The 27095-nt window shown below is 37.2% G+C and overlaps 1 protein-coding gene across 1 annotated transcript in view; it reads right to left on the bottom strand.

The window, feature by feature from the left end:
- Positions 1–27095, bottom strand: part of ARHGAP42 (Rho GTPase activating protein 42) — a 154851-nt gene that overhangs the window by 94784 nt on the left and 32972 nt on the right. Inside the window, exons 2-3 of the mRNA XM_005149713.3 lie at positions 23074–23169; positions 4090–4151 (exon numbers count right to left, since the gene is read on the bottom strand). Coding sequence (XP_005149770.1) covers positions 4090–4151; positions 23074–23169 — 158 coding nt within the window. The remainder of the gene's footprint in view (positions 1–4089; positions 4152–23073; positions 23170–27095) is intronic.

The following is a 27095-nucleotide window of genomic DNA, read 5'->3' as shown; positions in this document are numbered from 1 at the left end:
TGAAACTTGAATATTTTGATGCTATCCCTGGAAGCAGATAGCATCAGACCCCTTGTGTGAGGGCAAATACAAAATCACAAGCAGAACATACAGCTAATACAAAAGAAGTCCACAACAATGAGATACTCTCTGAATCATGAAGTGTATGAGATATAAAGGGACAGACATTAAAAGAAAAATATTCATTGAGTATAGTACACAACTATTCACTTCAGAAGTTTTGTACTATCATATAAAGTATTTAGTACTGATAAGGAATTCAAAGTAACCAAACACATCTCACTGATTCACAATGTCAGATAGAAAAGCCCTAAGACCATTTATCACTTGCCAGCAACTCATAAAAGCTTGGGTAAGTAGCAAGGAATGTAAGAGTCAAGACACCTGATTCAGTTTGGGATTTAGTAAATTTTCAAAGTAATCAGGGAGCTAAACTCAAAACAACACATTCAGTGCTTCAAATTGATAGGGAATCTTGAGGAAGAGGAAACCAGCAGCATGAACCAATTCATCTATTCTTACGTCAACACAGTATAATCCTAAGAAAGGAAAAGGAATTAGTGTTTTGTATCACTCCCAGCACATTTCTGTTTGTTATGAAGGTTACTAACAATATCAAATGAATAGGAAACATAAATAATGCATGAAGCTCTAAATAAAAAAGCGTATCACTGGCTTAACAGAAACAATGCAAATTCAGCAAGAACGGAAGGAAATTATTTGAAGTAAGTTCCCTTGATATAGATCCAAATATTCACATGAAATTAAATTATAGCATCTCTATTGTTCCCTGATAATCACTGAGAAATAGAGGTCATTATTTTGCATTCCCTGGTGGCTTGTTCCTGAAAGTCATTGGAAGGGCAGTGGGGATGAACTGACTTTTTATCCTGTTTGTGCTACTTGCAAACCCAAAAATCAGAGCTGCTTGGTTCAGTTATTATAATGCACCATTTACCAACAGCATCATCAAATTACCAACACCATGAAACGACAGATACCAAACATGAGGCTGTATATCATAAAAAAGATGTCTTATGAGTTACTTTCTCCTTTATTTGCTTTTTAAGGGTCAATATTTGGTGCCTGGACTTTGCTTTTTCTATAAATTTTTTTAGCATCAGGAAATAAAAGACAGGATAAAAGAAACTGACTTACATTAATCGCCATATTATTACTGCTGCCAATAATAATGACCGCAAAGCTTTAGACAACAGAGCACTTATGAGAAAAACAGTTCTATTTAACCTTACACTGCAGTGTATTTTCCAGTAATACTGTTCATAACATCTTGTTTCATTAGTTGCTTCTAAAGAAAACAAAACTGAGCTCCTTTTGGTTCTTCATGCAAGAACTGAAGACTTGCTAAGCACTTCTCAAACTATTTCCTTGGAAATACATAATTTATGCATTCAGTGGGCAAGCACTCCAACAATCTTTGTGTTCATCAAAACAATAATGGTAATTATGAAGAATTTAATAAGCATCAGATGAGAAACAAATTGGTGATATTAATATATACTTTCCACATTAAAATTTCATTCATACACTTCTACACAAGCTCATAAATTACTAATAAAAAAAAAATCAAGGCAGGGAAATAAGACCATTAGCTGGTAACTAAAATTAACACCTATCATTCAATACAGTATATGCTGTCTTTTACTGTCACACACTTCAAGAATTAAAAGGAATTTGTAAATACAATGATGAAGCATATCCATAAGCAGTCTCGACTAGATATTTTTCTCCAAGCCTTCCACAAAATGTCAAAAAGAATTAAAAAAAAACAACAAAAAAACCCAAAACAAACCAAAGCCAAAACAACAGCACCTTTTCCAAGTGTTCTCTTTGTATGCAGAAGGAAAGGAAATAAAATTCTTAAAGACCTGAATGCCCCATCTCAAGCTTTCCATTAGCTCAGAACTTTTTCTAAAATCATCACTAATCTATAAACTGGTTGGCTTGAAGTGCTGCCAACAGAGAAACCAAAGCGTATGCAGAATGCTTCATACTTCCTCAGAAATGAGCAAAACAACTTTTGAAGATTTCACAGTTAAATCACATGTTTGTCAAGCAGAAAACCCTTATTACTAGCAATCTGTTCAGCATACAGCATGGCACACTGATCCTCACAAGGACCTCTGGTTCCTACAATGGCACACAGAAACTGCTGTAAGAGAACTGGAGAATAAAAACCAAGCATCTTTGACGAAAGTAATACTTTAATAGCTTAACTCCAATAATAATTAAATTAATCCCACCAACAGGCAGATCAAACTTTCTAAAAGCAGAAAAATCTTAAGTTAGCTGATTTTTTCTTATTCAAATATTACTACGATGATAACTGTGTGTCTTCCATTCTCTCAGCGTGAGCATTCAGCCACAAGAGTAAACAGATGGAATTATTTCAAACTTAGTAAAAAGTTGGATGCAAATAACTTCCCATCAAGAGCAGCTTCACCACACATGGATACTATTTGCCACTTTGTTTATGATGATTTGATGGTTGCATTCTGCTGAACTTAACATAATACGTAAAATATTTTTCCATGAGACTTGAAATCTCACCCAATACTCAGACCCTGCATTAGGATCCAACAGCTCAGTCTATTGTTTTTGCATGGCAAGATTTTGGTAACAGGGTTACAGAGGTGGCTTCTGTGAGAAGCTAGCTAGAAGTTTCCCGATGTCTGATGGAGCCAGTTCCAGCTGGCATACAAAGTAATGCCTACAACATACAAAGTAAAACATCACATGGGAAGATCAAACTATAAACCAGAGAGACCAGAAACTTCTAAGAGTAAAAAAAAGGGAATGACTCCTCTGAGGAAAAAAAAACCAAAAGGGAAACTACACATACATATTATGACAAATTAACCAGTTTGAAAAATAAAACATTCACCTTTCCATTGTTTTTCCTTTTTCTAATAGTTAGCTCACAATTAACTTTAACCTAAACTAGAAAGCTATTAGGTTGAAACTTGCTTAACTAAGTAATGACTAAGTTGTCTGGTAAACATCTTTAAGGTGGTACTGAACAGTCACCTCACTTCACCTACCAGGAAAAAGAGTTTAGCATGAAGCAAAAAGTTTTTCACTTTTATAGGTTTGGGTAATATTAACTATGCAACTCCACCATATAAATATTTATGAAGTTACCACATTAAATACGTAAATAGAAATAGGGAGAGACCAATTCCATGGTTATTTACTCCTAGGAATAAGAGAACTTTACATTTCAGCCTCTTCCTGGATTAATGTTTGCTCCAATCTGAGTCAGAAAATCCTTCCCCTCACCTCCCTAAGCACCCGTAAGAGGTCGGAAAACCAGGACAGATATAGTCATTATTGGATGGAGTAAAGCTAGTTAAACTTTCACAATTTTTAAAAATCCCCCTCCTGAGGTTAATCCTTACCTCAACTTCTTCATTCATCACTGACTTCCAAGGAAGAAAAAATAAAACTAATTTCACTGCTTATGTGGATTTTTTTAAAAATACCTGTGTAAGAATACACCTATAATTTCTTTAACAAAGCTACACCTGTAGATTCATCCTTATGGAAACAAAGGGAGTAATACCATAATAAAGAACAAATCTGACAAGTCTGATCTATAATGTATTCTGCAAGATTTCTCAGGGGGGATGAATATGCTTTCTCTTACCATTTGTTTATCATATTCTCAGATTTCTAGGATACATTCATGGAATGGCACTAAGAGTATTTCATTAAGTAAAAATACCGACATTTCCACTGCAAGCTCTTTGTTTACAGTTTACTTTATTGCTGTGCCTTGTGACTAACAGGGTATGATGGGCGAAAGGAAAGGTACAGCAGCACTCAAATGTTATTTTGGGATGGGGAGTGAAGAAGCAGTTTTTAAATCAATGCAATAATCATTTGGCTGAAAACCTCATTAAAAATTGCCACAGTCTGTGCTAGCACATTTCTGCCTTTGCAGAATTCCGAGTAGTTAACACCTACTACACAAATAGGGAAAAAAAAAAAGGCACCTGGGGAGGAATACAGTGTACTATTTTATACAAAAAGACTCCCAATGCAACATCATATTGCCAGCAAACTTACCAGTCGTCTCCTCTCCTCTTCAACAGCAATCAGAAGCCGAGCAAACTCTTTCAGTGACTGGGCTGAAAAGAAAACAAAAACCTCAATGTCCTGGTCAGAAATATATTTTGAGACCAGAGGAGACTATTATCTGAATTTAAGCTGTACTGATAAGATACTGTTCTTATATAGTACTTCACTGAAATCAGTATGCACTAAATGAGGCCCGGACTGAAGCAAGCAGCAGGTCAAGAGCATATAAAAGACAAAGGAAAAGAACCTTGAATGCTGAGAGTGATGTGTATTTTAGAAACAAATTTTTAATCAGAACATGGCAAACTGATTTTCCAGAAATGTGCAAAGATCAGTCTCAAAACAAAGAATGCAACAATCAACAGCAAAATTTACTTTAGCACTAAGGTGCAGAAGGAAACCCAAAAATACTGGGTTATTCCTATTAAAGTGCAGCAACAAATATTTTCAAGAACTGTGAAAATATTCAGGTAAAAACTTGAAAGTCAACACTGTAGAAGAAATGCATTACTTATGCCAAGGGTTTGGGTTCAGCAGCTCTTTGGCTTTATGTTTTACAAGGACAAACTCTCAGGTGACGAGAACAGATGACTGATTTATTAGCAAGCTTTGAATTCTGTTACAACTGTGAGAGTCTTTGCTCAAACGTGCCTTCTAATATAAGTCAAAGGGCTATAGCAAATGTCAAGTAAAACATAACAAAAGTATTAACCCATAAAAGAGGGCAAGAAAGGGGAAAACATTAAAAAACTATTAAGGCTTCATTCTCATATAAGCAAGTGGTGCAAATCTCTCTAGAAAAATGTATCTTCCCATTTATATTACTTTCTCAAGGGCAAATGGGTTATTCAAAATTCAGCATAACAGTTCCACAATCAAAAATACCAGAAAAGAGTCATCTGAAGACAGCTAAGCATCTTTTTTCACTTTCTTCTGATGCACCTAGCAGCAACTGCTGCCAGTGTCAGGATGCTGAATTTCATGGTTTAAAGCTCTCATCTCAAAATGTAGATTCATAAATCCTACAGCTTCTCACAACAAACTTGATGCAATCTAAATCATCTTTGCAAGAGGAAAAAAAAATAAGGAAAAACAACTTGCAGAATTTCTCAAAAGAACAGGCTTAGAAAAGTCTCCCCTGTTAAGCAGCGTACACTGCTGGGGGCATGCTAACAGAACTCTTGTCCTCTTGGCTATTTTTCCATATTCTTCAGTTTTTTTTCCAGAATGTGACAGTCTCCAATAATATGGCTTCATCTTTTCCCAACTTCCTGGAAAATTTTAACAAAATAAGCACATTTTCTAGAAGATCCGCTATGTTCCAATACCTTCTAAGCTTTAACTGCCTTATCTGCATTCATGAATTGCTACTTTATTTTTGGACAATATTCAAATAATTTTTATCCTTTATCCCACCTGGACCTTGCAGAAGTCACCCTTGCATTCTTCTTGCTCTCTAATTTTTACAGCTGAAAAACACTTCACTGTTTGTTCCAACTTCCATGTTTTCCAACTGTAATTCTATACCTGCATATCTTGAGCTGTAAGTCATTCTTTGCTGACAAATTCTTTTTTCCCCATTACTCATGAGTTTTTATTTAGTCCAAATACACCTGGTAAGTTAAATGTCCATCCAATTGGGTCTTGAGCATTTTCCTTTATTATTTTTCCCCAAGGGCACAAAAACTAAAAAAATTGTGCCACTTTTTAAGTAAAAGAAATTCTAGGCCTCCTGCACAAACTTCTGAATTCTTTGACTTGGGCTCACAGCTGAGTCTTTCAGTTACTTACCAGGTCAGGCTTTATCAGTTACAGCTTGATAATCAAGAACATAGCTTACTATCCACTGAATTAACTCAGTCTCTTACATTCAGCTTATAATGTCCCATCAGTCAAAATCAGGTAAAGAAATAGAGGTGGACTGGTTAATTTACCTGATAAGAAATCTATTAAGCATTACATTGAAGAATAATTATGTAGCCATTATGAAATCCTAAAAACTAAATAAACAATGAGCCCAACTATTTCATGTTTTCACTCCGATACCCCCAAATTTAGCAACTATCCTTATCTGTTGAAACCAGGACAGAGCCAGCTCATCCCTTGCACGTGTTGCAGGTGATTCTTTACCCACCATTAAGAAAATGATGATCTTTTCAAATAAACTAGATAAACATATTGTTTGAATTTTATTACCTATTTAGGGAATTAGGATGCACTTCAGAGAAACAGCTGACTTTCTAGTAAAGCCAGCAAGAGAAACAGTTTCCAGATTATTTCAGTGAAATAACTGGTGATTTTTAACTGCAAGAAGATGTATTACTGCAGTCACATGTTAGAACTCCATTCCTTCTCCCTTTTCCACTTTTTTTTTCTGTAAAGTCACTCACAATGACAGAATAATTTCAAATTTCAAAAAGAAATGATCATACCAAGCACCATCATACCAGACACCAACCTACTGAAATTTCAGTTTTCCCTACCCACTTCAAGCCTTATGGTCCTCTTCACTTTGATTCCTGATCACATCATTAAAACCATCCTTAATACAACAAAGGCTCATGAGTTTTTTTTTCTTCACCATCTGCAACGGGAAAGTTAGCACTTCACACCTTTCAGCAACCAAGCACAAATACTGCCATTTCCCAGCCACAAACTATGGACAGAACTGAATCTAAATCAAACGAAAAGGGTGTGGGACTGGCAGGCAAAAGTAACGCAGTTGTGGAAAAAAGCAAAACAAATATCCTCTGGTCAGGTAATATTCAGTATTTTACAACCACAAGATAATAAATGAAGAAAAGTGTCGTGGTTTAAATCAAGTCCACACACAGCTCGTTCACTCACTCCCCCCACCCTTCGCTCCCCCAACTCCCGGAGAGTTAGGAGGGAGAATCCAAAGAATGTGGCCCCCACAGATTGAGATAAGAATGGTTTAATAGCTAAAGCATAACAGAAATCACTACTGCCATTACTACTACAAATAATAATGATAAAGCCAATAACAAGTGAAGAGAATACAACCCCTCACCAGCCACCGACCCATAACTCATCCCACCCTGCCTGACCGAGCACCAACCGATACCTCCTCCATCCTCCCAGAGCTCCAGCCCTTCCAGGTCTCTCCCAGTTACATCCTGGGCATGATGTGCTATGGTATGGAATACCTCTTTGGCTAGCCTGGGTCAGGTGTTCTGTCTCTCCTTCCTCCCGGCCTCCCTCCTCCCTGGCAGAGCATGAGCTCAGAAAAGGCCTTGGACAAAACAAATACCCGAGCAGTAAATCAAAACATACTTGCTATCAAGCAACTGTTCCCAGCCCAGAAGTCAAAACACAGCACTGCACCAGCTACAAGAAGGAGAAAAAATGGCTGCTATGGCTCATACCAGGACAAAAAGCAAGAATCAGAAACCTCACAGAAGGATGGCAAGGAACTGTGAGAAGGACGAAAGAACAATCTAGTAAGAGAAGCTTCTGATTAACCTTCCTAATGTTTCTCCTTCAAGGCAGAAACAGATTTTTAGTTTCAAAGTGGAAATTTTTGCTTAGGATTTAAGTAAATCCAAGACAAAAAGAGGAAAGGTATTAAAATGGCATGTGCAAATCAAGATTTTCTTCAACATTTAACCCTAATACAAAAGTACTAAGTATATCACATATACAGTGCCTCAGCCAAAGATAGAAAAGCTGCCTCCATCTCTTCCACATGGTTTCACCTTTGGGCTATTATAATGCCAAAGTTTCACTAAGAACACAAAACCTACACTCTAAACACTAAGACAAACTGTTCCCCTGATCCTAGAAACACCTTAATTGCAGAGACACTGCAATCCTGACTGCGCCTCCACTGTTCCATGCCTAACACCCACCACATCCGTCCTTTTTGCAACAGTAGGTGTCCACAAAACCATGGACCACCCCTTCCCATCTCAGGAAGTTCATGGGGAGAACAAGTGAATCACGTAGTTCAGGCCATAAGCAAGGACGCATAGCCAGTACACAGACAGAGCTCAACAACATTGATGTCTGTGGTGACTCCAGTGGTTATTCTGTCCTTGCAATGGCACCACATAACATCAAACCACCACTTTACCACCACCAATGAGTAGGGCAGTACTTCTGAATCCTTCATGTTATTACACCCTTCTTCCCATACAACCCCCACTCAGTGTGACCTCATTAAAAGCCAGGGTCTCTCCCTAGAGAACCTCATCTGTGTTTGACGCTGCAGCGGTACTGGTGGTGAAGGCAAGGCAAGGCAGCCTGTGCTCCTCTTTTCCCTTCTTCCTCCCCTCTTTTCCCACAGCCCTGCTCTGGCTGCAGAGCGCTGACAGCTCCGCCTCACTTGGGGCCTGGGCTGGGAGGACAGATGGGTACATAGTTTTGCATAGTTAAAATACAGATTTAAAAATCAGAAACATTTGTGTCAGATGTGGCCCTCTGCTCTGTCAGGAAGCCCAGGAATTACACACAGCCCTCACAATCTTTTCTTACTAACGCTGCAACAACACTTTTTTTCCCCTCCCCTTCTTTTTAATCAGGATACACAAAGAAGAATTAAAGTGAACTTTCTAAATACAAAAGGGGGCGAGGAAAGGAAGAGTCAAGTATTTTACAAGCGGAAATGTCATGGGAATGTGCTGATAAGAAGCAAATTCTGAAAACATAGCAATAATATAAAGTACAGAATGAAACATAACTTATATACAATGGAGTTCTTAATTATTTTCAAGAAGCATGATTGTTATTGATGAGTCAATAAGTAATACAAAGTCATGCCTTAATACATTATTCCAAGCCATTAGGAGATACTAGCTTACAAAATCCAAATAGTTTTACAGTCTGCTTTTTAATTAAGGGCTATTCAAAGCAGTTGTAAGATACAATTAGCACCATGATGGAACTGATGTCCGTGACAAGCAACACCCAACAAGCAAAAACAATGGTATATGTACCCATCTGTATACTTGCAGTCTCATTCATCACAATTAAAGCAGGTCACCAGCTGTCTTCTATGGAGTGTTCCCAACCCAGCAACAATTTGCTGCAAAATTTCCCTAATTCAGGAGAAACAGTTTCCAGTATTAAAAAAACAGCCAAACGAAACACCTTTTTTTATTTTTATGTTAAATCTTTTAAATTATTTTCTTTGTAAGGAAGCAAATATTTCAAACATATGGTATAGCTCCACAAACAACTGTACTTGCATAATCAAAAGAGAACTGAAGATTAGTGTAGCACTAAGTAAACGAGGGAGAAATGAAAAAGGATTAAAACCTCCTCATTTAGCTGAAATTCTAGGATGCATTATTAATATTATTACTATTATGCCTCATTTATGCTCTGAATTCTGGTATACTGCACTGAAGTCAACCCAGTGGTTCCTAGGAAAAAAAAAACATTTGTTTAATAGAATCACAGAATGGTTTGGGTTGGAACCCTCCTGCCATGGGCAGGGACATCTCACACTAAACCATGTCACCCAAGGCTCCATCCAACCTGACCTTGAACACTGCCAGGGATGGAGCATTCACAACTTCCCTGGGAAACCCATTCCAGTGCCTCACCACCCTTACAGTAAAGAACTTCCTCCTTATATACAACCTAAACCTCCCCTGATTAAGTTTTAATCTGTTACCCCGTGTGCCCTATCACTACAATCCCTGACAAAGAGTCCCTCTTTGCATCCCTGTAGGCCCCCTTCAGATACTGGAGGGCTTCTATGAGGTCTCCACGCAGCCTTCTCTTCTCCAGGCTGAACAGCTCCAACTTTCTCAGCCTGTCTTCATATGGGAGGTGCTCCAGTCCCCTGATCATCCTTGTGGCCTCCTCTGGACTTGTTCCAACAGTTCCATGTTTTTTTTATGTTGAGGACACCAGAACTGCACACAATACTCCAAGTGAGGTCTCACGAGAGCAGAGTAGAGGCGCAGGATCACCTCCTTCAACCTGCTGGTCACGATCCTTTTGATGCAGGCAACCCCCCCCCCAAAAAAAAAGACACCTTGAAACTTTCTTTTTGTTTTCAATAAACTGTATAAAGTTTTTGTTATATTTGTGTAGAGAATGCATCACCTTGAAATAGCATGCCTATGCTACTGAAGCTACTCTACCATGAATTAGCTTAATTCTAAAGTGTACGGTGTTATACTGCACTCCTGAATGTTACATACAATAGGTATGACACCATTTATATTTTAATGGAAAAGGAAAGCAACATATTTAAAACCTTTAAGTGTTATTATATAACCAACACTTAATTCAAAGACATAAAGCGAAGCTTGGAAGGTAATGTCCAACCCGAGTTGGAATGGAAAGTTACTGTGGAAGACAGAATAAAAATAAATGCTCTTTTCTGTAAAAAGGATTGTTGGTTTAATTTACACTTACACTTAAAAAATGCATAGGCAATTTTAAATCCTCTGAAGTACACTAAAGAACATTTTATAGCATTCCAAGCAGGTATCAGCACGACCTTCAGATACCTAAATGCCAGCACAGAAAAAAATATATGATGATCAAAGGGCTGGATCATCTCTCCTCTGGTGACAGGCTGATTTGGGGTTGTTCAGATATTATATCTGCAGGATATATCAGAATATACTGTATGTAAACCATGTGCATATCTATACATATATATGCACACACATACACCTATACTGGATCTTTAGTGTATATTGGAAAGTCACTCAAATGGATGTCTCAAAATATCACCACTATGGCAAGTTTCCAACATGCCAAAATGTAAATCCAAAGGAGAATTGTCTTGAAATGAGGCTCCCTATTTCAACAGGTTCAAAGTTTCCCATTCTCTATGTCTTTCAATATACTGGTTATATATTTCGATATAGCTTTATCTTATACAACATAAATTTATTTTACTGCTGTCACAATGTGGACTGTTTGTTCACAATTCTCATTCTTCTCTTTTCAAACTGAATAAAGTCTATAAAACATTAAGTGTATACAATTATCCACAGCTTTAAATGGAATCACAGTTTAGCTGAAAGGGAACAAGCTGCAGGATCAAAACCTTAGTCTGCAAGCTGAAATAAAGAATAATTTGGGTCATTTATAAATATTTCATAACCAGTGTTGACTGGACTTGCGTACTGTTGTAATACAATAAAAAAAGAGTAGTATAAGACAAGAGCAACATAGTCCTACAGAAAACAGTTATTAATTTGTGTTTAAACAGTTTTTCAGGAAAGATATATTTGGACAAGTACATGTCTGTTAAATCTTCTGAATTAATTGCTCAGGGTTTCATTTTTTGTAGGCTGCTGCTATTTCTTCTGCTATTTCTACCATAGGTCCGCTTTCCTCACTTTCCAAGTGGCAGCTTTTTTGGAGAAGCTTCAGTTTGGAACAGTGAGCTGAGTACCATAAGTAATGCATACTGGGACAGCAGAAGAGAAGACAAAATCAGAGGAAATGAGTGCAGGATTTGAAACCGCTGTTTTTCTTACCCATTTCATTCCTTTCTAGGTTTCCTTCTCAAGTTATTAGATGAAACAAGTAACTGCTTTCTGTTGTTTAGGTTTAATGTAATATTGCTTAGGTATTCATGTAAATTCCTGTCTGTAAACTAACAGCATATCAGATGTGTTTTAAGTTTAAACTGAGTATTGCTGTCCGAAGATAAATCATGTTAGAAGACTTGTGGAAAAAGAAGTCAGAATATCAAGACAATGGTTTGTTTCTTCATGGGTTTTCAGTCTCATTTAAATTTGGAAAATTAATTTTGGATGAGCTGCTTTATCCTCCATTTCGTTTCTTTTAATTCCCTAATCTGGTTATCTAGATTTTATGGATCTGAAATAAGGACCTCATGCACTCCTCTAGTCCATGTTTACATTTAACACAACCTCATAAGAACAGGAAAAGAACCTTCCTAAAATAGAATGAAATGCACTTCTGATAGTAAAAGACATGGGTTGAAGCAAAGACCCAACTGTATGGGGTTTAAAACTGCATGGAAATACCATGACACTCTCATACTGACAGAAAATTCTGCCAGGAGACAGTAGTTTAAATTCACAGCCCAAATAACCACAGATTTCCTTGAAGACTTCCACTGTGGGAACGTACACAAAGGTAAAAGCACTCCGGTCTGTACTGCTCTTACAACAGAATCAAGATATACTTAAAGCAGACAAAGTGAAGCAATTCTGGACTCAATAAATGAAAATTCTTACTTTTTGCTTCACAATTAATCTGGTAAATATACTCTCCAAGGGTTTAATCCACTGCTTTTTTTATCAATGAGTACCATAATCTTTCAGATTTTGAAGAAATTTCTACCTCATACAGATTGAACTTTTACCTCTGATGAACTAAAAACTTAAAAATTCCATTCCATTTCAAGGATGGCTTATCCTGACTTAACACAGACATGCTGATTAAGAAAAATAGATAGTAGCTATTGTTTAAGTGTTAGATCCTCCCAGGAAGCACAACTTCCACTGGTAATTTTGTGTCCTTATGGCAATTCCCACCTTGAACTGTGAGGAAAGGCACTTTGCCAAATTTTTTTATTCTTGAAAATAAGTGTGCTACCTTACAAAAATAAATCCAAACTTTCCAAACAAACCCGTTATACATCAGGAAGGAAAAGCACGATAAGAGACAAAGAGACACTGAGGAAAAGTGCCTGGTTTAAAACTTCTGCAAAGAGATTACAGGAATCAGGAAGCAAGAAAAAGGACAAGACTTTAATGTCTAACTTTATGTTTCAAGGACTACGATACCTTTCTCCAAATATGATCACATCTTCCACTATACACTAGCAAGCAGAGAATTTTATCAGAGCATGACTACTGAAATCCATGTAACTAAAAGTAACAAAACAAAACCCAAAGGTTTTCTGTACTTCAGCTGAGCTAGAGCACTGTAAATGCAGTGATACTTTGTCCTCTGCATCATGATTTGGAGCATATTAGTTCTTTACAGGATTAGTACAGGAAGATGTTAATAACTGCTCCAAACTCCCCATGAAAACAAAATCTATAATAAAACTATCACAGATCCAGTAAGTCTCCCCACCTGACCCCCGTGGGTTATGGCATTCAATCCCTATGTGTTTCTTAGGGACTGCTCCCCATGAACAGATTCTCATGAAGAGCTCTTAGTTTGTGGGCCATACACCAGGCACACGCAATTCCCCTGACTAGCCTTTGGGTTTTGTCACACTATAAAGGACAGACCAGCAGAAGAGGCCAGTGAGTTCCATAGTAATAATGGAACCTCCTGCCTGAGCATACATGCACCTCAAAGCACAGACCAATATGTAAACCATGTAAGGAAGCAAATCAAAATCTGAGCTTAATCAAAGCCCAAAGCTTTACAAGACATGCTTCCATGTACAATATAATATGTACATACCACATCAAGCAACTGGAATTTTAACCCCAAAGTATTTTAATCTTGCAAAAGTTAATGAGCAAATATAGCAAGGTATTTTATGAAGTTTTTTTTTTGTAAACCTTCTTAATGTAAGGCATGAAATGTAGGGCCACTTGCAGGAGTAAAAAACCTTTTCCCTGTTACAGAACTTTACTGAAGCAAACCTTTGCCAGCAGAGGTATCTAAATCCAGTTACAAACAGTATCATACTCAAGAATTCTTTGGTATAAAAAGTAGCTATTGTGTCACAAATATTTAAACAAACAAATATAAGCCTTATACAAATGTTAAAACAATGTTTTCAGCCAAGACATTTGCTCTTTCCACTCTAGTTCTTTTCAACAAAAATCTACAAAAAAAGCTACATGTTTATACAAACTAAAGCTTGCAAGAAAGTCAGGTTATTCAGAATTTCCAGATTCGCTGTCAGCACTTGTCAAACACAATACTTGGAGAGACAACCATAAGACATGCAATGTTACACAATTTAAATAAATCCAATTACTTGACTTAATACCAGTGAATTGCCACGACCCCATCATGCAGAACCTCACAAAGCAAAGACAAGCAGAAAATTCTAAATGGATCAAACAAGGGCAGAACACTTCCTAGAGCCCTGGAAGACTTTTAAAAAGTTCATAATGGCTGTCTATCCTACTGTAGGTTAGTAAAAACAAAATAAACCTACAGCAAACGATTTTTCAAATACCCCCACCATACTTTTAACAGTTCATTAAAAAAACACCTGCAGTGTATCTACCCTGTGTCAGAATTACCCTGTTCTGCTCTGATTATAAAAGCAGCTAATATTTTGAAAATACATAATTCAATATGGAAATTTACCTGCCTTCTGCAGCACGAATTCTTCAACCCAACAGTATTTCAATACAACTCTAGAAGAGCTGTTGCAGAAAAAGCCCACTCTGGACTTCTATTACTCCATAGCACCGCTCCCAAAACGCAGCATCACAAAATGATAGCAGAAGTATTTTAAATCTTCTAAGCAATTTCTTCTATTTTGTTAGGAATATGGGACTGAATGAATAACCCTAGCAGTCACTTTCTCTCACAGAGCAGTATATCAAAACCTTCCACAAATGAGTACATCACTTTTCTTGTTTCTCCCCTGCACTTACACTTCTGTGAAGGAACGGGGGCTTTTGGGACTAGTCACAAAAAATCTTTATTTTCACCATGTTCTCACAGAATAAAGAGGTATCGTTTCTAGACAAGTGGCTATTAAGAAATACTGCATCTCCATGCCACTGCAAAATAGGTTTTAAAGTTATCATATTCACTAAACAGAAATCAGCCTCTGATGGAGCCACAATGCCCAGCAACCCTGGGGCTGAGCTCCATAGCTGTATAGCTCAGCAGGGGGTGGGAAAAATTATTCAACACAAGATCTTTAGTCCAACAGGTACAAAGTGATCTTTAAAGTGCTTCTGGAGACCTACTTTGACACCCTAGGAGCTAGAATTGGTGCCCATTGAAACTAACAGCATAGCTTCCTATACTGTGGAAGTCCACTTAATCCAATTAATCTTTACCTAAATTAATCATTAACCTTTGACTTGGACAGATCAGACTTCTCAGGAGTTGACTGATACCCAATCCCATTAGAAAGAATCACAATATAAATTGATTATGAGCACAAATCTTTCATTCTGAGAAAACAATGGCTACTTGATGCTCAAGTTTTTTGAACCACTGAATAACAAGACAATGTGGGAAACAGCATATTGTATGTTGCCCACTGGTTAAGCTGCAAAAGTAATATTCAATCCTAGCATTCCATAAACAAAGTTAGAATTATGACTACATTCCATGCTTGCCAATCCACAATTCTTCAGAGGCACATCCATATTTTAAATGAAAGGAAAAAACTCTGATATTTCAATCTTTCCAGCTGTACAAACCTTATTTGTGTGTGGTTCTTTGCAGGTGCTGAATTAGCAGAAATAAAAGCAATGTGTTCAGAATACAACTGAGAGTCATTATTAGTTTATCTGATTTGTAAAATTTAGTGCATTTATTATGTGAATGGTGAAACACTTTAATTAGGAAAAATATCATCAAATACTTAAACAAATGTTAGGTTTGCCATAATTGCTTTGTTGAATTTAGGCCTACAAAGGGATAAAAGACTTCCTGTGCTTGAAACTCTTAATCACTACTAAGGATTTTGATTTTAGAAAGTACAAATCCTTCATCTTATGTGCTCAAAACTGCAGATGAATATCTCAAAGCTGAGCTGATCAAACCACTACCTGTTTCTGAAAGCAAGTGCCTGTTGCCCAGGAGATATACCAACTTGACAACTTTAAAATGTTATGCCTTTTACCAGAAGTGTATGATATGCAGCAACAGCACATATCAGTTATTTTCAAATCAACTCCGTAAGACAATTCTCTAGTCCTCAAACCGCCTCCCCACAGGCATTCATACTTCCACTGAGATACCCAACTCTAGAAACAACAAAGCTAAGTGATAAAGGAGGGAAGAGGAGGTATGTTGAAGTCAGAACGAGAACAATAAACTAGAATGCATCTAGGCCAGGCTGGATAAGGCCTTGAGCAACCTCATCTACTGGGAAGTGTCCCTGCCCACAGCAGGGAGGTTGGAACTACATTAACTTAAGGTTCTTTCCAGCCCAAGCCATTCTATGATCTACAAGAGTCCAAAAGATCAAACTATTAATGATGGACAAAACAGACACTTCATCTTCATCCATGTGTGGCATGGACTTGCTTTCTCGTCTACTCAGCTGTTCAGATCAAAGAATCATAGAATAATTAGGGTTGGAAAGGACCTTAAGATCATCCAGTTCCAACCCCCCTGCCATGGCCAGGGGCACCTCACACTAAACCATATGACCCAAGGCTTCGTCCAACTAGGCCTTGAACACTGCCAGGGATGGAGCATTCACAACCTCCCTGGGCAACCCATTCCAGTGCCTCACCACCCTAACAGTAAAGAATTTCTTCCTTATATCCAGTTTAAAACTCTGCTGTTTAAGTTTCAACCCATTACCCCTTGTCCTATCACTACAGTCCCTAATGAATAGTCCCTCACCAGCATCCCTGTAGGCCCCCTTCAGATACTGATCAAATGGTGACTCATTTAATCTCCTAACCAGAATGCACCGGGACAAACCAAAGCTCTTGCTGTCTACTGCCTGTCTGAATTATTTCCTGTAAAGAGTATTTGCTCCAAGGCAAGTGGCAGTCTGAGATACCAAACTTTGCAGTCCAATAAAATGAACTAGCACGAATTTTGGATTCCTGTAGAACACCAGGTTGTAAACTGAAGTGACTCAGGAGATCTTTTACTACTTCCAGCTACTCCTGCCACAGAAGGAGGGTAAGACTGCACCAGCCACTCCAATCTGTTTTGTTTTTTTATTTGAATAAGCATCTTAAGGTAAACAGAGAATGAAACATGCAAATTCTAATGACCTTCTGATATGTACCTTGCAGAAGAAAAAACTAGGTCTGTGTTGTTGATCATATTCAACCTTTCCCTCCTGCACAGATAAAAGTCTATTGCAACATCACTTTATTTCCTGCTTTGTCAGCCTCATTTGACCTTCCACTGCAAGGACAAGGGCTCTGGGCTAGACCAACAGAATACCAATCTTCTGTTTCTGGTGCAGATGCTGTTCTGAAGCCTTCATGAGATCCTAGCACCAGCATAAAATCACTAATTTCTTGCAGTCAAGTTACAATAGCGCTCCGGAAACAGGTGGCTTTCGTTTAAATATGCAACAGGAATTTAAAAAATGGCAGGCACAGATTTAACAGATTTTAAACAAATACTTTATAGGCATTTCACACCCTGTTTGTGCTGAGTTCCTCCCATAATTTGTTACTGTTTAACTTCTGTAAATAAAATTATTCCAACAGGAATACCAAAGATTCAGATCTTACAAGTAATTTATGCAAAGTTGCTTTGAAGGTCATCTAAAAAGTTAATCTTAAAATTCATTCTTCCTGAAGGAGGAAAAGCAGCTGGCAAATCTAGTCAGGTAATTACTGTGGAAAAACAGAACACAGTCTATGCAAATTCATTCAGTTGCAAATAGCTTTCTATCCTGATTCTGGACTCAACCATTCCCCACCCATCCAAAGAAAAACGCCTTTGGTAAATATGCTTGCCTCTAATATGTTCCACAAGGTCAACAAACTCAAGCACTACAAAGTTACTGGGATGTTGCCTATGCTAAAAAAAAAATCCACCCCCAGAATTACACCCTCAAGGTGGTGTCAAGAACCTCCTTTCTGCTTGGTTTGGATGAGGCAGTACGAGAGCAGAGCCAATGGATTTCAAGTTAGATCTATTTGGTATTTGGTAATTCCATTCAGAAACCTGGTTACAAATGAGAACTCAATCCAAAACAGGTAGAATATTAAACCTAAAAACAACTTCCTTGAACATCAAAGCTAACCTCAAGTAATTAAGGAGATGACCTGTAAGATATCCAAGTGATTCAGACTGTAAAAGGCTCTAGCATTTAATTTATAATTCCAAAACAGCCAGGCAGGTTCAAAAAAACACTGCACGCTACAAATAATAGAGATACAGTGGCTTGAAATCATGACTAGCCTAACAGCTACTTTCTGAGGTTCTTGTTTAGGCTCCAAATGGCTCCAAGAGTCTCCTAACTTGGAGACTGCAGTGTCTAGAGACTGATCTGTGAAGATTTGCCTTGACATACTTCAGTCAGGCACAAAGCTCTTATAAATCATTTTTGTTTCTTTCCTTCTTCATTTTAACAGATCATTGTATACACAGTTTGTACCATTAAAAAAAAACAAAACAAGAATTTAACATCTCTTTAATGCCAATTAACCTCTTGGGGGGGAGGGGGCAGAAACTTTACTTATTTTTTTCTCTTATTTATGTAGCCTTATACACAAATTTCCTAAGACAGATCTATTTGCTGCTTTGAATGACAGGCTGCTTGCCTTCTGACAGGCTCTCCAAGAGGGTAGAACAGCTACTAGCTCAGAAGGTCTGTGCATGTGGATGCCCAGTATAAGCAATAAAGACAACTGGGCATCACTGCTCAGCTCAAACAAGAGAACTTTATGAACACAGCAGTGGACTCCAACAAACAACTACTATTAAAGGTTTACCTTCTTTTTATTTTGCTGATTTTTTTTGGGGGGGGGGGGGTAAAGGGGTTTGTTTGGGTTTTTTTAGGGGTCATCTTGTTTGTTTGTTTGGGGTTCTTTTAAAGTTCTTTCTCCCCCATACATTTTAGTTGATTTCTCAAACAAAAGTTCAACTCAAAACTAACTGCTGTATACAACATGATTGCCTGGTATGAGTTAACAGTTCTGTAGATGGCTGGTTGCTAGACATTTTAATAATCCCGTGAACAACTTGAGATGTGAGTCAGCAAAGATCACATGAGCCACAACTGCTAGCAGCAAGAGGAGCAGTCAGTTCCCACAAGCAAAGGTACCACATTTTAGAACTTCTATTTTTTGTGGCTCAATTAATAATGATTTCATAGCTCATAACACTCTTATTGCATTCCTAAATCAAGCATCTGGTGCAACCTGGAACATCTTGTCATAATATAATTCTCTTCAAGGAAAAAAAGAATAATTCAAACCCAGTAGTGACAGAGTGAAATACACATGCCTTTCAGGACTTTTTCCTAAATAGAGCACACTAATAAGAAACAGACACTAAAGTAAAATGCCAGAATATCAGAATGTATTTGTTTGTCTTGGTTTCTTTGAATTCTGAAGAGCGTGGTCTTACACTGCTGATACTAAAACTCACTGATCTGTAACTAGCCATAATACAAAAGAGACAAGAACTTGACAAAGAAAGAAGAAAGGATTCCATTCAGTTAAGTAATAACATTTATCGCTTTCACCTCTATCAGCCACAATCCAGATAATACAAAAGAAAAGAGGATAAATCCAGGGAGATTGCTGGAATCAGATGACAGAAGCTGGATAATACTAGGAAAGGAGGAGCTGAGAAGACCTTGTCCTTGCAAAATTTATGCCTGCACAGTGTTTACTGAGGAAAAAGACACTTGTTCATTAAAAAATGTTTTTGCACCTACCCCATCTATGTAACATTTTGTTACTATTTAGGTTTGAAATATGTAAAAATCATGCATCTATTTTAAACAAAACTCTCGCTAAGGATGTCAAATGACTGACCTCCTTTACATTCATTCAATCAATAGAAAGTATTTAATCTTTGTGCAAAATATTAACTGCAAAGGGGGGGTGACAGTAATTGTGCACAAGGTGATATGTCCAATAAAGTCAATGGCAGTGTTGTCATGTCTTGCCTATCTCAGACTGAGGAAAGCACAGTTGTTAGTAAGATGGGGGAAGCAAATCAATGCTCTCTCAGAGTAAGACACAACAAACCTTCAAGCTATGCCTTTTTAGTTACTCATCTCAATTTTGCTTTGAAGATGCCACTTTCTGCATAACTTTTCAACTGCACAAAGAAATTACAGCTTGGTTGAATCACATGCAATTGGACCTAATATCCATGCTGAATGATCAATTAGCATGGCCCTATCAAATATTATGACCCTTGCATTGCTGCAGATCACATGCTGTCACATGCATTTCAAAACAGAGGAAGAGACAACATTGGCAATTGTTACTAGCTGCTTATTTTTTAATGAGAGCAGCTAGGAAAGCTGGGGAACACTGTTTCCCAAACCCATTTGCTGGCATATATCTATAAATCTGAAAAAGCTTTTGAAGCATGAATACTTTGATTTTCACAGTTTAGAAAAAGAAATGAAGTTGTGGATTATTTGAGGAACAAGACAGTCTGCTTTTTCAGAAAGCAAGGGGAATAACTTACAAACCATGCAAAAAATGTCTTACTCTAAACTGGGCATGTTAAATCTGAAAGTGGCCATGCAAATGAATTTGGGTAACTTGCAACCACATGGAAAGATTAGCTAAAATGCATTATACAGCCACAAAAAGACATACAGATTTTTCGTCAAAGAACACTACTTCTATGAAAAAAAAAATATTTGTAAATAAAAAGAAATTAAAAAAAATAAATCAAAGGAATTAAAATAAAACAAAAATAAACACTAGATCAAAATAAATATCAAGAACACCATCATAATTCTGCTTGAGTGTGTCATGGAACTTAACGGAAATGACCTCTCACGTGTTTTGTGTAATGGGTGTGTTGGAATAAGTGAGTTGTATAAAGAGAGCATCTAAAAAGGCACAGGTTACAGGAAATGCAAACAGAACTGAATGCTGTTAGTAGAACTCATGTTGACAAGAAAGGCAAAAATAATTATGTTGTACTTAGCTACTGAACAAGACCTTCAACTCTAGTACTGCTTCAAAAAATGTTCATAGAGCTGTCAGTTCCAAATACTCATTATTGGTAAGCAAAAATAAATAAATAAATAAAATCCCCACCCCCCAAATCATTTATATTTCTATTTTGAAAGAAGTTTAAACTTTTTTTTTTCTTTTAACAGAAATAATCACATGACAGAAGAAGCCTTATTCAGAGTGAATTTCCAAAGCTAAGGTGGATTAGGGTAGATTTCCATTGCTAAGCTTAAAAGAGAAATGTATGTTAAAATCTTCAGAATATAGTTTGTGAATGAAGAACCTTTGTATACAGTGGTTTTGTACAAAACTTATCAAGTCAGAGTATCACTGCACAGACAGCAGGATTCATCTATATAAAGCTGTCTTTGATGATAAGCAAACATTTAGCTTGCTAGGGCATGTTAAAGATATAGATAAATTCTAGGTCACTGCTCTAAGGAGAACAAAAATTGAGCCTTACCATATAGAAGCACACAGTATCATTCAAGCTGTTAGACTTGAATTTGATTCCTGTCAGTTTACCTTTTACTCTTACAAGTTTCTTTGATGTACATGACAATCCATCAGGCAATGTGTGCTTTAGAAGCTAGAAATCCCTTCTTTGAAGCTCCAAGTGAAATAAATCAGCTGTCAAGCTTCAGGAACTCTGTTTTTTCCTAAGCAGATTTAAATGTCTGCTTAATGTTCAAACAATAAAATGTCTTCTCTTTGCTACATTTAAGTTGCGAGTAAAACGAGAGTTGTCTTTGCTCCCAGTCACCTCATTTTAAATGCAAAACCCTGGATCTTTAAAAAAAGTTACTGACCAAATGCAAGACATTTCACTGAGATAGCACAGATTTAGTTAAATGCATAAAATATGTACAAGCTAACTTTAAAAGCCAAGAAATAAAATGCAGAATGCCAAAGAGTGCACATAACCCATTCATTTTTTGTCCCTTTCCAAGCTTAATACACTTGAAGAATATATGGAGCTTTATGTCTGAGCAGCAGCAGCAGCTCAGACTGGTTTCACTCCCTTAATTCTGCATGCCAGTAAATGTCCTCACCCACCCCTCTGCCAAAGTTTAAAGGAAGACAGTCACCAAATTCGAACCATCTTTGTTCACAGTCTCCTATCACAGCGTTGTGGGGTGAGAACAGGCCAAACCATGCCAGTGAAAGCTAGCAGCTCAGACTTTTGTTCTATGACTTACAACTCAGGAAATGGTACATATTGAAGGCAGAAGAGACTTGAAAATAGGTTATAATAAGAGAGATACTTGGAAGAACTGAGTTTCCTCTCTGCCTTACACAGATATTTTTAAATAATACTAACAAGTCCTTTGTTCCCTCTTGTACTGCCAAATTACTTATTTTTAGGAACCACTACTCTTCAAAAACTGTCTTCCCTTCCTTTCAGATGTTTTGGGAGAGACATGGGGGCCATGTGGTATGTAAGGCTCATGACACTGAATTCAGCCATTCCAAAACCAGATAGATTATAATCCAAGTTTCTCACCAACAGGAGCTACACCACTCCAGCTGCTGTGCTACTGACCTAATGCATCACTGTAACTACAACAATGCTTTGCAGGAAAGGGGGGCTGAATTTCTGAATCCTGGAAATGTTTCCAGGAATAGTCTGCTGAGGGAAGAATACTTTGATGATATTAGAGACTTACACTCAAGACAAGATAGGCTGTTCAGTTCTGCTAATGCAGAAGTTCTGGGTGTGCACAGAGGCTGAACATTAAGCAGCTAGTAAATTTTTGTGCCAAAAGTTCAGGCAACTATATACTTAGGAATGCATAAGTTGTAAAGAACATACTAATGTGTTTTAGACCCTTAAATACTTCCTGTATCTTACTAGGCACTTCAGTGTTTTTTGCAGATCTGTTATTTCATAGGAAACTCGTGTACCTTTTTGTATCTCACTGAAAACTGGCTGCAAATTAAGCACAAGAGCAGAACTTAGAAGATTCACAGTTTAATCAGTTGATGGACTACTGCTGAATACCTTCCTCTACCAAGCTATGGCATAAAGATATATTTTTTACATGTACTTTTAAAGTCTCGTATGACTTCTACTTACTCAAGTTTTTCTATTTTTGTTACAAGCTCCATTAAAAAAAAAACAAATCAAAATCTGTGAACTGATATTTCTGATATTATATGCAATACATAAGAAACAATATGTTACTGCAACCAGAGCACAGAAAGTACTTACCAATATTAATTTCATCATCAGTTTCAGCATCTCCAATACACTCAAACTGGAAATCTTGTAAAGACTGTGAAAATTTTTGCACTGCCATGGATAAATCTAGAATTCAAGAACAAGGGGGAGGGGAAAGAAGAAAATCAGAATTACTGCACTACGACTTCACTAGGACAAGGCTTCATGCATTTCTGCATGAATCATTTTTTCTTTTTACAGAGTTTCCTTCCTAGTACGTTTTTGGACAGTAACTTCATTCAAAAATCCCCATTACCATTTCAAAAGCAAAGTACCAGATGTATTCCAGAAACCTATGAAACACACTGATACTCAATTTCAAACATTAATAAAGGTAATATGGTAACAACTGAAGAACTGTTATAATTCTTGAAAAAGATGAAACTAGCATAAGAAATAAATGTCTAGTGGTAAATTGGGTATGTAAGTAGACATGTTTAAAATAGGGCAAGATTAGCTTGCAGATTAAAATAAAGCTCATGACAGTTCCTTTCATGAACATGAACAATATAATACTTTCTAACTATTCAAATACTCTAAAACACTATGCAGTGTTACCTAAAAGCTGTGCAAAAAGAAATTAAAGTGAGAAAATATAAACACAAGTGCTTGGCAATCAACCATGTTATCCATGGATTATGGGCACTATTCTCACTTGAATTACACTGAGTGGACATCTGGATCAAAGAAATGTCAAAACAACCCAAACTTCATAGCATAAAATTTCATTAGAATGGTACACATTCCAACAAAAGTAATAAATAACATCACTAACACAGAACATCAGGGGAACCACATGAAACTATTATTTTCTTTTTTGGCCATACTATTGGCAAATGCAGAGATGAGAGTGATAATTATTGAACTCACTCAATACTTAAACCCATTACCAGCCCACATAAGCCCAGGAAAACAACAATTCTCTGCGTCATAGAGGATGTACCTATAGTATCCATTCTGAAGCTGCGAAAACTGGCAATTAGGATTCCGATATCTGCGAAATCTAATCATAGGTCACAGTAAAGATAAATTAGGAACAAAAGCCAAGTCATAAATTCTGTTTTAAAAGCATTATGCATCAGTCTCCCTTCTTGGGAACACTCAAAAAAAGTCTGGACATGGTCCAGGGCAACCAGCTCTGGGTGGCCCTGCTTGAGCAGGCGAGTTGGACCAGATGATGTCCAGAGGTCCCTCCCCACCTCAGATATGCTGCAAGTCTATGATTTCCTTAACTTTCTCTTACTGTAAAGCAATAAACACTCATTTGCTCAATGGTGGACACAAAATTAGAAGGCTCACGTTTTTCCTGTCAGGAATAAACCCCAGCATATAAACAAACAAATTGGCCTAATGCTCTAAATCAAGACACACAAAAAGTGTGATTTAAACTTAAGCAATCTCAAACAGTAAGAACCACCCACTATCCTAAATGAAGTACAGACTGAAAATCTTTCAAAGATCTCCAAGAATCCACACAATGACTATTTTATTTATTTTTCAATTAAAGGTAACCACAATTAAGTGACAGAATCTCTACCACTGTATTTACTCAGAGCCTGCTGCTTTCGTATTTTTACGTGCAGCTGCAGAGTACATCAGTACAACAACGGAACCAGCAGTCTTTAGGCAATAGACCTGAACAGATTTTCTTTTGTATTAGTAAAGAATTAGATGTGTTTATCTGATAAATAACTAGGTTATAAAGAATTAGGTAAACAAAATCTGTATCTTTTTGATTAAAAGCATGTACAACAGGAAAGAATGCTTCCCAGAATTACTGCATCCTTACTGAACATTTCCTACTGTGCTGTAAATGAAGACTATATTATTACATGCATTACCAAATTAGATGCCAAACACAAAGTGTTTCCTACTCTTTGTGTAGATGAAAACAAAATAGATCTTCAGAAGATGAACAACTCCATTTTATGCAAATACAGCAGCATCTCTGGTACCTAAGTAACTGATTGCTCTACATCTGTTTGTTCACAGCAGGATGCTTTCAGTTTAAAGGAAAGAAACACAGTTTTATTATTGGCTCTTCCATCAAGTTGCTACACTGGGTACTAAACCCTTCCATGAAATTGCTGCATACCAACACATGTCAAAAATAATATGGCCTTATGGTGATCAAATGGGAAATATTTTATATTGCAAGGACACTGAAATGTAAAAATTCTCACTAAAAGGAATACAGATTTATTTCCTCTGGACAATCTAATAGCTGCCCACAATGACCAGCATCTCTGTGAACGTAAAAGGAAATGAGGAAGCGTGGACTCTCCCCTATCATTCTTCAACACGTGCAGGGCTCAGTGGAACAAATGTCAAGGGAAAGGAAAACAAATGATAAAAATATCCAAGGTGGAGTCTCCATTTTATATCCTGGATTAGTCATACACAGATGCTCTTTCACTGTGTCAGCAAATCAGACAGTGTTAATGCTTTTATGTTTTGAACCTGAAGCAGGCACATTTAAGAAACAGTGGGTCTAAAAAATGTAAGTAAGAATTACAGAACTCATAACTTGATAAAGATGTCCAGAATTATAACATTTGGAGACTTCTGCCTCTCATATTCTAATAACTTGAAAGTATTAGAAGACACTGTATTCTACCATATTCTGTTATTCTGTGATAGTAAGGTTAAGGTGTTCAGTGTAGAAAGTAATAAAATGAAGTTCCAGGGTCAAATGCTTCCTGTGACACTAATTTACAGGTTTTGTACAAACTTAATTTTACCTGAAAAATATAAAAAATATTCTCCAGAAAATTCCAGCTTACTTGGACAGCTTTCCAGAGGCTGTACAGGAGTTACTCTGTAAGAATTCAAAGCTCAACATTGCAGCTGAACCACCAACACTGGACCAAGCAGTGTCATTAGTTACATTCATCAATTTATTTCTTAAAAGCATCATCACTTTACTTGATTACAAAATTAATCTAGTCCTAAAAAGGACTAGCTGTGCAATAAGCAGACCTTCTTCAAGAGGTAAAAAGATTAAAAACTAAATTAAATCAGATTTAGGAGCAACCACCTCCTCAATTAAGGCGAGACAAGTGGTATCACTAGGATCTTACCTTGTCTGGACAAAAAGGAAAAATGATAAGAGCAGACAGATGGCGCAGAGACCTTGTCCGGCTTTACAAGATGTCATTTATCACTGTATGTCCCAGAATCTTAATGTCTCTGAGAGCCCTCAATGCAACCTGCTCCTTTCAGATGTAGGAAGGTAAATCACCACACCAAACAAATCAACTTTTTAGCATATGCAAGATATGTGGCATTACAACAGTCACTCTTAATTCAGCTTATAGCATACACATTTAGATATGTCCTCATTTCATGGAGTACACAAACTAGGATATTCCACTTAGCTAAGGACATAAATTCTCTTTCAAGCCGAGTCAACTGACCTTCTAAGTTACTATGAAAACTTGATCAGCTTTATTGACTGACAGTATAAGTCTAAAATCCAGGAAAGGATGGCGACTCAAAAATCTCAGTAATACCATAAATGCTGTTACCCCTGCTCATCTGCAGGCACTCAAATAGAGGAATCTCCCTGGGTACCAACAAAAGAGTTAAAAGGCACCCCATTATTCCTCAGTTGCCAGACGCGTGAATTTCTAACCAACAATTCTGTCAGCATTTATTTTCTAACAGTGTTCACCTGCACCTTTTGTTCCCTGTTTTCCCCCAGTTCCAAAGGAGTGTTCAGTTCAGTTCTGCAGTGAGGCATATAGTCAAAAGAAGCCTTATACACACTACTCACAATCAGTGGAAGGAGATAACAGGGACAGAATTGCCTGTTTTAGTTAAGAGCTGAAGCAAGTCAACTGGCCAGCAAGATTTTTTTCTGTGGAGTTCTGACAGAGGAAGTACTAAAAGAAGCATACTACAGTGTAACCGGAAACAATAAAAGGATAATTGCAGCTTAACCACAAGAAAGTAATATAACAGCAGTATTAAATACGGATATATATATAATACCAACCATCAGCATTATAATG

The sequence above is a fragment of the Melopsittacus undulatus genome, chromosome 2, assembly GCF_012275295.1.
Source record: "Melopsittacus undulatus isolate bMelUnd1 chromosome 2, bMelUnd1.mat.Z, whole genome shotgun sequence".
Classification (NCBI taxonomy): domain Eukaryota; kingdom Metazoa; phylum Chordata; class Aves; order Psittaciformes; family Psittaculidae; genus Melopsittacus; species Melopsittacus undulatus.
Note: the sequence above shows the minus strand (reverse complement) of the source record. Positions and strands in the feature narration are given on the sequence as shown.